Source organism: Equus caballus, chromosome 8 (genome assembly GCF_041296265.1).
Source record: "Equus caballus isolate H_3958 breed thoroughbred chromosome 8, TB-T2T, whole genome shotgun sequence".
Taxonomy (NCBI): Eukaryota; Metazoa; Chordata; class Mammalia; order Perissodactyla; family Equidae; genus Equus; species Equus caballus.
In genome coordinates, this window is record NC_091691.1 from 45637584 (window position 1) to 45649909 (window position 12326).

The following is a 12326-nucleotide window of genomic DNA, read 5'->3' on the forward strand; positions in this document are numbered from 1 at the left end:
TAAACAGCAATGTGGTAATTTGTAATGGTCATCAAAATTAAATATTTGTAACTCAGTAATTTGAATCCTAGGAATTTATCTTAATAAAATAATCTGGTAGGTATGCAAAATATATGTATAAATAAAGAAGATCATTAAATTTACAATAGCAAAATTCTAATAATCTAAATGCCTCATATGGTAGAGCCATAACATTATGTCACATATCTTTTTTAATTGTAATTGAAAGGTGAGCTCAATATATTAATTTTTACAAGTTATGAGCAGTATGTACAGTTTAATCCTATTTTTGTAAAAAAAATTTTATATATATGCACATAGAAAAGAGTCTGGAAGATTATAAATAAAAATGTAATCAACACCTATTCTCTAGTTAGTGGCATTATAGACCTTTATTGTATTCCTTATAATTCTCTGTATTTTCTACTTTTTTCAATGAGCATATATTACTTTTAGAATCAGAAAAAGTGTTTTCAAAGACTAAAAGTGTTTGTGATTAAAATCATATAAAGAAAATTCTTAAAGATTCTTAGAATTCATCAAAGACACCATCACACTTTCATTTTTCATAAGACACGGTGAGACCTGCTTGTAACACAGTGAGAGCAAGACAAAGGTAGGAACTTACTCATCATCCTGGAAGCTAAGCTGTAACTTCTCTCTTGGTTCAGCTTCACACTGGCTACTGGGAGATGACTCAGATGGAATAGAAAATCCCCCTTCTACTAAATAAGATGCCTGGTTATCAGAATACCTACACACAAAAAATTTTGTTTTAGTTGTTAATAGTTAAATTATGCACATTTAAAATTCACCATGTCATAGCGCTGCGTGATTGTAAAACCAACCATCAGGGATAAAAACAAATAGGGCCGCCAGTGTTCAAAACCATGATCCTACGTGCAAAGGACTGAAAACCTACTGATCAGCAACGGCGTGTGCATGTATTAAACAAGCGAGTCACAGAAATCTAATAGCTAAAAGAGTTTTTACAGAGTTAATCCAACCCCTTCATTCCAAAAGTAAAGAAGATGTTCCTTATCAAACGTTAGCTTGGGAGGAGAACAGAAAAGTGGCGAGATATCTAAGCATGGGCAAACTACACATCACACAGGCTGGGTGAACTGTACACACCACATTTGGAGACACAACTCAAATTGCCAGCCACCAATAAGGCTGACCTAATACAAATCCAAAACACTATGGACAGAAAAAACACTTAGTAGACCAAATGGTCCCTGATGCTCAATCACACACCCACCTACCCACCACTGATAAGGCAATGGAATAGGGAAAGGGTAAGTTTTTAAATATTTTTTCTAAAAATTTTACGTATATGGCCATCTCCCTTAGATAAAGCAAAAGCTCAAGCTTGCCTGAGAAATTTTACAAAAGTATCAGCATATTGCAGACTTTATGGACCTAAAAGAAAATATATGATTTGTTCAAATAATTCTCACCTGTTATTAGTGCTGCATTTATCTCTAGCAAGTGTGGAAACAGCAACAGGCAAGCCAAGATTTGAAGAAAGAGTGACATTTTCCAAAGTCCCGCTATTAGCAAGTAATGAATTGGTGAGAAAGCTCGGAAATGACTCTTCAGTTATACCTCGAAAATCTTCCATCTCACTGCAACAATAAAAGTATTTTTATAAATCAAATCTTACTATAAAATGTTGTCAAATGATTAAGAGAGTACAAGTTTCACAAATCTTAGAAAACTGATAAATCTTAGAAAAAAATAATTTTAGGGGAACAGCACTAAGAGGGGATACTACTGGCAAGCATTCTGAGGTAAAGTAATTCTCAGAATACTTTGCTACTTTATAGGTGAGAATATAAACATCAAACTATCTTCCTATAATTCACATAATAATGAAATACAACACAGCCTAATTTACTCTTGGATTGCCGTAGCAAGGGATATGAATTACAAACTTATCTAGTAAAGAAGCAAAGAAGGCACAACACTGATGGTTTATACAGATTATTTTAGGATGTACTTAAAAGTTTACCCGTTGGGTACTCATTCTAACATGGAATAGGAAAAACAACTAGCGAAATCTAGCCCCTGATTTCAGAGACTACTGTTAAGGACGAGTAAAGGGTTTAAAAAGTGAGTCCATTCAAAGAAAAACTTTAAGTATATTTGGCACAGGGACAAGGCCAAAAATGGTAAAAGAGGTACACAAAGGACTAAGTCTGGAAAACACTGGCAAAGAATCTGAACTACTGATAGAGAACCTCCAGCCCACACTGGCCATTGGTTCAAGCTGACCCTGACCACAGTACTCAGGAGATGTTACTCAATCTCAAAAACATTTCGGAGTGTTTATCACGAAAGGGCTATGTGGAATTCAGTAAAGAAAATAAGTAAATTACATCAGGAAAGTCTTAATAAATGAGAGTACTGGCCCTGTAACTTGAAGAATGAGCATAATTTTTATAGGCAAAGCATGAAATGAAGGAGCTTTAAAGGATAACAAATAAACATAAGCAAAGGGGGAGGAGAATTAAGATTTATTGCATACCTACTACCGTAACTCATTTGTCCCCATTTTACAGATGAAGAAACAAACTCAGAGACTAAATTAGCTAGATTTACCTAAGGTTGTACAATCATTAAGATTTGAACCCAGGTCTGACTCCAAAATCTGCTCTAAGTACCAAGTGTGTGGTGGCAAAAGCAAGTGCTCCAGTGTATTTTGGCAACAGGCATACAAAACAACATGGTGAATGAAACCATAGACCCAGATCCTAACAGTCTTTAATAGTGTATTAGGAAGCCCGGACTGTATTCTGTAGCCCAGGAAAGCATTGATCCCATCAGCCTAGTAGCAGAGGAAGGGAGAGGGCTTAAAGCCTAGAAGGATATTCAAAGAGCTACCACACGTGGTACCATGGATGACAATGAAGGACTGTACTAAAGTCAATGACAAACGCATTGAAGTAAAGATTTTAGGTAGTATGGACTAATTTAATTACTCTATAAAAGTAGAAAAAGTTTTAAGACCACTAGAGATCTAAAAAGGTTATTTGATTATGAAGTAGCCATGCTCCTGTAGGAAGCCCACCTCTCCACTTTGCAATTGATCCTAACCCCTCTCATCAACATAATGACAATCACTCTAGCAACCGTCCCTCCTCTAAAACATCATCAACTTTCTCTCTGTGCAGTCATTCCCACCAGCATGCTGTTAGTTCTCCCACCTTTTAAAAAGCCTTCCTCTATCTCACACCCTATTATCCCCCTGCAGCTGCCACCACGTCTACCTATCTACACTCACTTTACCACATACTCCTCCAAAAAGAAATCACTACTGGCCACTACTTCCAATCTTGTCATCTCCTGAACCCACTCCAAGCTGGTCTTCATCACACCACCCCACCAAAACCCTTGGCAACACCACCACTGATCTCCTTGTTGCCCAACCCCAAAATGCCACGGTCAATTTTGAGTCCTCATCTTCTTTAACCTAACAGTATGGGATTCACACTCCTTCCTCATAGAAATACTTTCTTCACTTGGTTTCCAAGACATAGCTGTCTGGGTTCTCCAACTTCACCAGCTGCTTCTTTTCCTTCTCTTTGGCTGGTCCCTCCTTATCTCCTGGACCTCCACACAGTGAAGGCTCCAGGGCTTGGTCCTGGATGTCTTCCATCTACCCACCCTCTCTGGGTGATTGCCCTCAGTTTCAAAGCTTTAAATACCACAGGAAATTTCTATCTCCAGCATTGGCCTCTGCCCTGAACCTCAGATGTTCAACTGTCTATTTGGTATTTTCACTTAAATATGTAATAGGCATCTAAAACCTGAATCTTGATTCCATCTCATTCCAACCATCTCAAGAAAAGCCTGTTCTCTGGTCTTCCCCACAGAGAAAATGACAACTCCATCCTCTAGTTGCTGAGACCAAAAACTTTAATCATTACTGACTCCTCTCTCCCTCTCTCTCTCTCTCTCTCACATACACACACACACACACACACACACACACACACACACATATTCTACGTGCAATTCCTAAGCAAATCCCAATGGTTATACTGTAACAACATAACCAGAACCTACCATTTCTCACTCTTCCACTCCTACCACCCTGGTCAAGCCACCACCATCTCCTGCCTGGCTACTCACTGCAACAGCCTGCTGACTGTCTCCATGCCTCCACTCTTCTCCTAGCCCATTCTCCACACATTAAAGTTACCCCTGTAAAACAAGTCAACTACTGTCACTAAGCTCAAAACCCTCCACTGGTTTCCTGTCTCATTCAGAGTAAAAGTCAGTCCTTAGCAGACCTCAAGAAGAGAAGAATCCACCCAACTCTGTAGGTATTGCAGCCAAAATCTGATGACAAGTCTTTGATTTGGTTTTCCTGGCCTCAAGAAGCCTTTAAAGTTCAATCTAAGATTCCTTGTAAAAAGTTCCAGCAGTGTGGATTTAAAAGAACCTCTATGATCAATGGCTATTCTTGCTGTACTTATGTAAATAATTGGGCCAAGTTTATTGAAATTAAACTTATTTTGCAAACAGGTTAGTCTTAATTTGGCTATCTTTTATAAAAATGAGGGTGATTTTAGAGAGAAAAATTACGTTTCAATAAAAACTATAGTACACATTCATGGATATTAGGTTCTAGTTCTGATAATTGTCTTTGAGGTTTTTCTTCTCTATCTGTCAACTGGACTGGATCCTGAATTCTTCTACTCTCTTGAAATATCTGGCTACAAATCTCCAAACTAATGTTTTCAATTTTTTCCCATCATTTTCACTTGGAATCATTGAGAATGGAACCTGCCCTTTTTCCTAAAGCCTTGCAAACTAAAGCTGGACTACTTGATATAAACTTGAGAGATTTTGTGTCTGTTGCTGTATAAGATACCTGAACACCAGAGGACGTCATCAGAGACATTTCAAACTGCAAAAGACGCTTCAACTCTGACACCTAGAAATCTTTTTGACTGGCTGCTGCCTGGGCTCAGAAAGGTTTATAATTTGCTGGTTTATAATTTGCTCCCACCATGAATCTTGTTTTTCTTTTTGTCCCTCTAGAAAGACTTATTAAATACCTGGTTACTTGTTTACACAATATATGCCTAACTTTGGGAGCCCACCTGCATCACTGTCTTACTAAGAGACTGGTTCAATGAGATGGAACAACCTACACCCCTCATCAACAGGATAGCCCTCAAGATTGAGGATGAACAACAAAAGGAGGAATTGATACTAGCTTAACACAAGGTTGACAAAATGGAAGCCATATTGTAGAAAAGAAACCATATTGTAACTTTGAAGGACCTCTAATTAACCCAGACATGCTCTGTAGATTTTATGGCCCCTCCCAGATGCTATAAGTTGATAACTTTGTTCTCTTGAGTTCCTTAGGAATGTGATGACCCCCAGGCAGAGAGTCTATGTTAATAGCCATCATCAATGACAAGTGAAAGATCAGAGTATAGGCTGCTGCTCCTGTCTCTGATGCATATCCAGTAAAACAAAAGACTTACCAGGAACTAAGACCAGATGTCTGCCCTCACCTAGAGATCAGATGGAGACCCCACTAGGATTAGGTCTAGTTTTCAGGGACTGTTAAAATTCAGGTAGTCCATACTTCTCATCCTTCTGGTCCAATACTTAATTATAAAATGTGCCTTTAGATGTTGTTCCAAAACTGTTGAGCAAGGTACAAAATTCTAATAATACAAAATGTCAACATGAAGCCAAGAACAAGAGAATATTTCCAAATGAGTGCTAAACAGTTTCATTCCTCTAACCCAGATCTATGCCCCAACTCAGCAGGAAGTAGCTAGATCAGTTGTTGTGCCAAATCACTCAGGAATGAGGAATACCAAAGAACAAGAGGGAATGAACCTGGCAAACAGTCAGCCATTGATGATTAAGTAGCTAGGAACTAAAGGTTTTTTTCCTTTTTGCAATTACTTATTACAGCTTTTAGCTGTTTAACCCACCCATTGTTTAGGCAATATCTCTGACTCCCACTAGGTTTCTATAGATATCATCTCCCTAGAGCCTGGCTCACTGCGGTAATGGGTGTTTGAGCTGTTCTTCAGGAATTAGAACCCCTCTGTCCACTCCAGGCCGGTTGAGACTACCAACTAATCAACTGGGCCTGCGCTGATGTCCAATAGGGGACATTTCGACATCGAGGCTAGAAACTCCACCCTCAGATCACACTAATGCTGCCATTTTCTGAGCACACATCCTATGAAGAGGCATGAAGTCTGACCACACTCGTGCAGATCAGCAATTACCTCACCTCTCCTCACCTCCAATCATCTATCTCCACACTTCAGACCACCTTGCCACCTACCCCATAAATATCCCTGAGTCCCTATTTTCGGGGAAGCAGATTTGAGACTCACGCTCTTGCTTCCTCACATGGCTGCCTTGGATTAAAACCCTCTCTCTGCTGTAATCTCGTCATCTTGGTGTTTGGCTTTCTGGGCAGTGGGCAAAAACAAACCTGGTAGGGTAACAAAGCTCCTGCCTCAGAGCTTTGCCCTTGCTCCTACCTCTGCCCAGTACACCAATGCCCGAGATATACTCTTATCTTGCTCCTTCACTTCTTTCCTGTCTTTGTACAAATGTCCACTTTCCGGTCAATACTTCCCTCATTAATCTACACAGTCTAGCATGGCATTCCAATCTGCTTGCCATTTCTTTTTTCTGTAGTCCTGACCACCATCTGGCATGCTATATAATTCACCTCTTTAACTATTTCCTCCCCATACAGTCACATGTCACTTAATGGCAGGAATATGTTCCTAGAAATGGGCTATGTGGTATGAGGCTGTATGGTACTAATCTTACAGGACCATCATCGTATATGTGGTCCATTGTTGACCAAAATGTCGTTATGTGGCACATGACTGTACCAGAATGTAAGCTCCATGAGGGCAAGGACTCAGCCTGTTTTACCACCGAATTCTTTTCTAAAGCAATGCCATGCAGAGCAGACCCTTGATAAATTTGCTGAATGACTGAATGTGTTCTAACTATGTCAATACACAGCAAATTCATCACCAATCATCATGTAAGCACCCTCCTCTCAGACATGCCCCAGTATTTTCCTCTCTTCGATATTTCTATTTCCTCTTCTTAATTTCTATATACATGTTCAAAACTCTCCCGTTAGGTTGGAGGAGGTGGAAAACCTGTTCCCATCCTTCATTTGCACTTCCTGCCACCACTTTCTCACCTTCCTTTCACAGCCAAGTGTCTTAGAAGAATCCAAAATTACTACTTCTATACCTCACTTGACATCCCCTTCTTCTATCTGCTCCTTACATATTAGGGATACCCAGGATTCTGACCTCAGATCTTATGTCATGCAGTGTACATCTATCTCAAACTCAAATCCTTATTCTCTTGCTATACAAGCCAGACACCTGGAACCATTCTGATCCTTCTTCTTCGAAGCATGTTCAAAATACACCCGTCCTCTTCCCAAATTCTAATGCTTCTAAATGCAAATGTATTTCTGGAGCTGAGATCCACTTCTATATTCCCAGCACGTGCTGCCCATCACGTTTTAATCTGAACTACTGCATTAGTCCCCCAGTGTCTACTCCTGTAATTACTAAGTTATTCATTCATTTACAAATATACAAACCACATTAAAATATATACTGAACTCTTTAAGAGTTATCCCTACTTAGAAGGAGTCAAATCCAAGAAAATTCAAATATTAAGTAAGGTTCATTCTGGCAACAATCTTTATCAAACACAAATCAGGAAAGACACTCTCCCTGCACCAAGAATACAAAAACCCTCAGGGAGCTGACAATAACTACCAATTATGAGACATAGCGTTAAGTGCTTGGATCGAGCTTTGTCACAGGTGCAATAGTAACACAACCCAGTGCAAGATTCCACAGGATGTAATCTAATACCTAGGCTCCCTTGTTTCCAGAAAAGATTACACTTGTTCTAAACCATCCATAGACATACCATACTCCTAAAGCTTTCCCAGAAGGGAAAATTCTCGAACTTCCTATTATTTTTCCTTTAAATATATTTGAATTAAGTAACCATCTTTGGGATTTCCCTTGCTATTTCCTTAAATTAGTAACCTCAAATTTCCCATTTGAGGTTACTAATACTTAACTGTTCTAATTACATTTCTGGATACGTAAAATATCACTTACTCCAGTCGTTAACTGGAGGTCTGCATGTACAATTAAACACACTTACAAGTATAAACTGTGGGGAAAAAACACAGTCAAACTTTCCCAACACTCATCAGCTACTATTGGCATTTTAAGATACACTTTAGAATTAGGTAGGCATTTCGTACATTACTTTTAAAAGCTTACCATAAACAGAACGATATTAAACACTGTCTCATTTCAAGTTTTTTTCATAAAGAAATCAGATGCAAGGAATGTAGTAAAGCGAATGTTAACGCGGCCTAGCAGAAACCAAAAGTCAATAACCGAACGATCCGGGCAGACCCCTTGGTATTTAGTTAACAATGATACTATTTCCAGGGTCAAAGTTTTAGACAAAAATGAGAAACAGAACCGGTGATGCTACGTAAGAGGCAAACACGGCAGGTCAACAGACCACTCTGCAAAAGAAAACTCCAGAGCAAAGCACAACGCGTTTGTTCCTCAAGAGTTGGAAGCAACCGCGGGCGGGGGGGCACGGACATGGACGGACAAGGATGTCATCCCCGAAAATCAAAACACGCATCTTTCAAAACCCATCTCTCAAGCTTGCCCAAGAGCCTCAGACATAGAAGCGTCCAATTAAACTCAATGAGCGTGGCAGTCGGGCTGGGTGCGAAGGGGTGGACGGAGCGGAGCGGCCCGACTCAGGCCAGCCCCCCGCAGCCCCAGGCCCGGAGCCTGTGCCCCAAAGCCAGCTCCTGGCCCAACCGTCACTGCCCCGCCAGCCTGGCAGCCGAAAGGCTGGCCAAAAGTGGATTCGCCTGCCTCCTCCCGAACCGCACGTCAAGAGAGGGAAGACCCTTCTCACCGAGGCCACGACCCCTAACTGCAGAAGCCGAGAGGCGGGCAGAACGTCTGCAGGGTGCAAAGGCGTCTCGGCAGAGCTGCAAACGCGCGTGCGCATGCCCCCCAGCGTCGGTAGCCGCACGGATCGGCCGTACCGCACGCCCCTCGGGTTTACGTCTGTTCGCGGCACCAGCCGAGGGGCGGGGACTCAGAGTCGGCTTTGGATTGGACAGAGCGAAGGGACGGGGCGAGCGGAACCCGATGATTGGGCGAGGACTGCGCATCCCTGGATTTGAAGCGAGGAAGCCGCGCTGTGCAGATCCTGAGCCGCACTTGAGCAATGCTTGATGCCCGGCGGAAGGCCTTCCCGCTATTAAGGTGAACTGAAAGCGCCGCCTCCAAGGCTACAAGGCCTGGGCCAAATTGAAACTAACGCTTATCTAACTTAGTTGGAAGACCCCAAAGCACTGTCACTCACCTTACATACAAATATTTCCCGTGACCAAATAACCTGATACTACCCTGAGTTTATTATTGTTACCACCTTTTTGTCCTTTCCTAAGTGCAGGTCTTTTCTGTCACCATTTGTTAGACACTGAAATGTGTCACTTGCCTTATGTTACACACTGCTAATAAGCTTCAATTAGGAAATCATTCCTCGAAATCCAATTCAGGATAGTTCGCTACACCTAATGGCCTCTGTGACAGAGTAAGGTTGGTCTCGGGTGGAAATGGCTGAGGAGATGACACAATTCACCCCTAATTACTTTCCCTCGTTTCCCCATCCTCTTTAGGCCACAAACCCCATCACCGACGTCTGCTCAGCACAAGCCCTTAACTACTACTTTACTGAAACCATAGAGATGATTCAATTTCACACCTTCTGCTTTCCTTTATCTCAAAATTTCTTTCATACAGTCTCAGAGGGAGAGTCTCTTTTCCAAAGCTAACTTCTGAACTTCATCCATCCAACAGTTATTGAATGTTTAAGATGTGCAACACACTTGGGAGCAGAGAAAAGGAAAAACACAAAGTTGAGTTGAACAGTCCCTACTCCTAATTTTAGCATGGGGAAGAGAGGAGTGAGAGACATCTCTCTGATCACTTTCCTTTCTACCTGTACAATATTGCCTATCAATTCTGGATACCCTCTCCCCTGGTTCCTTTCTCTCTGCCTTGAAAAGGGCCGCATCTATCCAAAAAAGGAAGGAAAAAACCCAAAACTCGAAACCTTCCTTGTTTCTGTTTTATCACCTAAGACCATTCTCTCTCTCCTTCCATGTCTCCACTTGCACACCTTATCACTCATTGCACGTCATCTGGCTTGGTCCTGAGCACCACTTTAACACTCGCTTTCATCTATCAGGCTGGCCTCCTGTCAAACTCAGTGATGTCTCTGCAGTTCTCTTGACATCTCTTCTTGAAACCGTCCAGCCTTTCGGCAGTCGCAAAGCCTAATTACCCCTGAACTACCTTTGTCCACACTCAATGAACAGAGAAAGTGGACAAAATCTCAAGTTTCTGAATCCTGAAAAATAAACCAAATGCTTAGCTCTAGAGCTGAAAGTATGCTATTTGAGTGTAATGACCCACCCTTGTTTCACAAAGTATCTTAACTCCTTTATTTACACCATGGCCATACATTGGAGGTGAAGTGCTGGAATGTCTGTATATTCCAGACCGTCATTCACCTTGTATCCCTGGTACCCAACTCAATAAATGTCCTTCCTCCATAAAAATCAAGTGAGCAAAGCTCTCCCCACAATGCTCAATAACCTGGTAGGACTCTCTAGTGACAGGGGTCTATAATCCAAAGTATCTGCAGGCAGGAAAGCCTCTGATGCCAGACTGCCTAGATCTCAATCCTGGCTCTCTGACTTCCTAGCTGTATAGCCTTGGGCAAATAGCTTTAACCTGCCAGTTTCCCCATCTGTAAAATGGAGTTAATCAGAGCACCAGCCTCAGAGGTTTCTTGTGAGGATTAAATCAGTTAACTCACATAAAAGTGCCTAGAACAACACTGGCACATGAGAGTACTCAAGAAATATTAGCTATTATCTAACCTTACCTTCTAACTGAAAAGTAGAAATAGAACTCCCAGTGAAATCCAAACCTCCTTAGATATTGAGTAGAGGTTGCAGAAGCCCCATGGCCGGGGGTGCCTCCCAGGGAATTAGCCTTCTACAATGTGACCACAAAGTATGATTGCAGATTAACCTCCCATCTCTCTAGCTCCCCAAATGAACCTTTCATCAGACTACTACTTACATCTTGTTGCCTGAACACGTCCCTGTCCTTTTACATCTGGGCCATCACCCTGGAATTCCTACCCTCCTCTGCTTCTACTACTTCACCTGCAGAAATCCCACATCCCTTCCAAATCCTGCCAGCTCAAATAAATGTTTTATACTACTATACTGTTTCAACCTTTATTATGAAGCTGAATCATCATTACCTTTTGTAAATTCTGACGATGCCTTCTCTCACTAGAATGAGTTTGTATGCAGACTACCTATTTTTTACATATTTCAGAGTGTTTAGCACAGTATCTTGGACATAGAAGATGCTCCATATTCAGTAATTTGGAGTGAGAATCTGTTCCAATTCATTATCCCAATCTAACCCCAGGCAACTCTATGATTGAAATCTCAAAGACATGAATTCTTAATTCTGAGCTAGAGTCTGCCTTAAGTTAGACTTCTTGCTTTGAACCTAAAAAAGCCTACAAGTCTAAAACAAGTCCCTTAACAGAAGGAAGACCTTTAAGAATTATTTGGAAAGGATTTTTTAGGATTTTTTTTCTTACATTGGAATGCTAAAATGCTAACTTTACAAACAAAACATTTTAGTGATTATATGCAACAAAACTCAAAATGTTCCTTAAATTAAAATTAACACAATGTATCTTATCAGTTCTTTATCCTTTGCATGTTAATAAGCTCTAGGGGTATGACACTATTCGTAGGAAAGGTGTCTTTGAAAATTAGCTTATAAATTATAGACAATTATATCATTTATATGTGATTAACTGATAGACACATAAAATGCTGTTCAAATTACATCTCTCTCTAGCTCTGAAGGAAGTGAAATCCTTGACAAATCCTGAGAAAACTGAACTAAAAAGACTATTACTACCCCACAGTTTTAATCATTTTACCATAATTACTGTCAAGTATATTCTAATTTCAAATTTTAAAAGTATCATTTTAGAAAACAGTCTAATGTCATCTATTTAGATTGAAAGTCAACATGTGTCAGTTCTAGATGTCAGTCTACATACTGACTTTCTACCTTTTAAATAAATGTCATGCTTAGCCCCCCCTTTTTTTTATTTTTGTTTTTTAGTAA

The 12326-nt window shown here is 40.6% G+C and overlaps 1 protein-coding gene across 9 annotated transcripts in view; it reads right to left on the minus strand.

Annotated features, from left to right (window-relative positions):
- Positions 1-9169, minus strand: part of CEP192 (centrosomal protein 192) — a 114769-nt gene extending 105600 nt beyond the window's left edge. For 8 of the 9 annotated variants that reach the window (XR_011420930.1, XR_011420929.1, XR_011420928.1 and 5 more), the window contains exons 1-3: positions 9001-9169; positions 1461-1628; positions 629-754 (exon numbers count right to left, since the gene is read on the minus strand). Coding sequence is in view for 4 of the 9 variants with exons in the window: in XM_023647476.2 (XP_023503244.2) it covers positions 629-754; positions 1461-1624 (290 nt within the window). In the remaining 5 variants the exon portion in view is untranslated. The remainder of the gene's footprint in view (positions 1-628; positions 755-1460; positions 1629-9000) is intronic. The other variant, XM_070220657.1, reaches the window with a different exon arrangement.
- Between the last annotated feature and the right edge of the window lie 3157 nt (positions 9170-12326).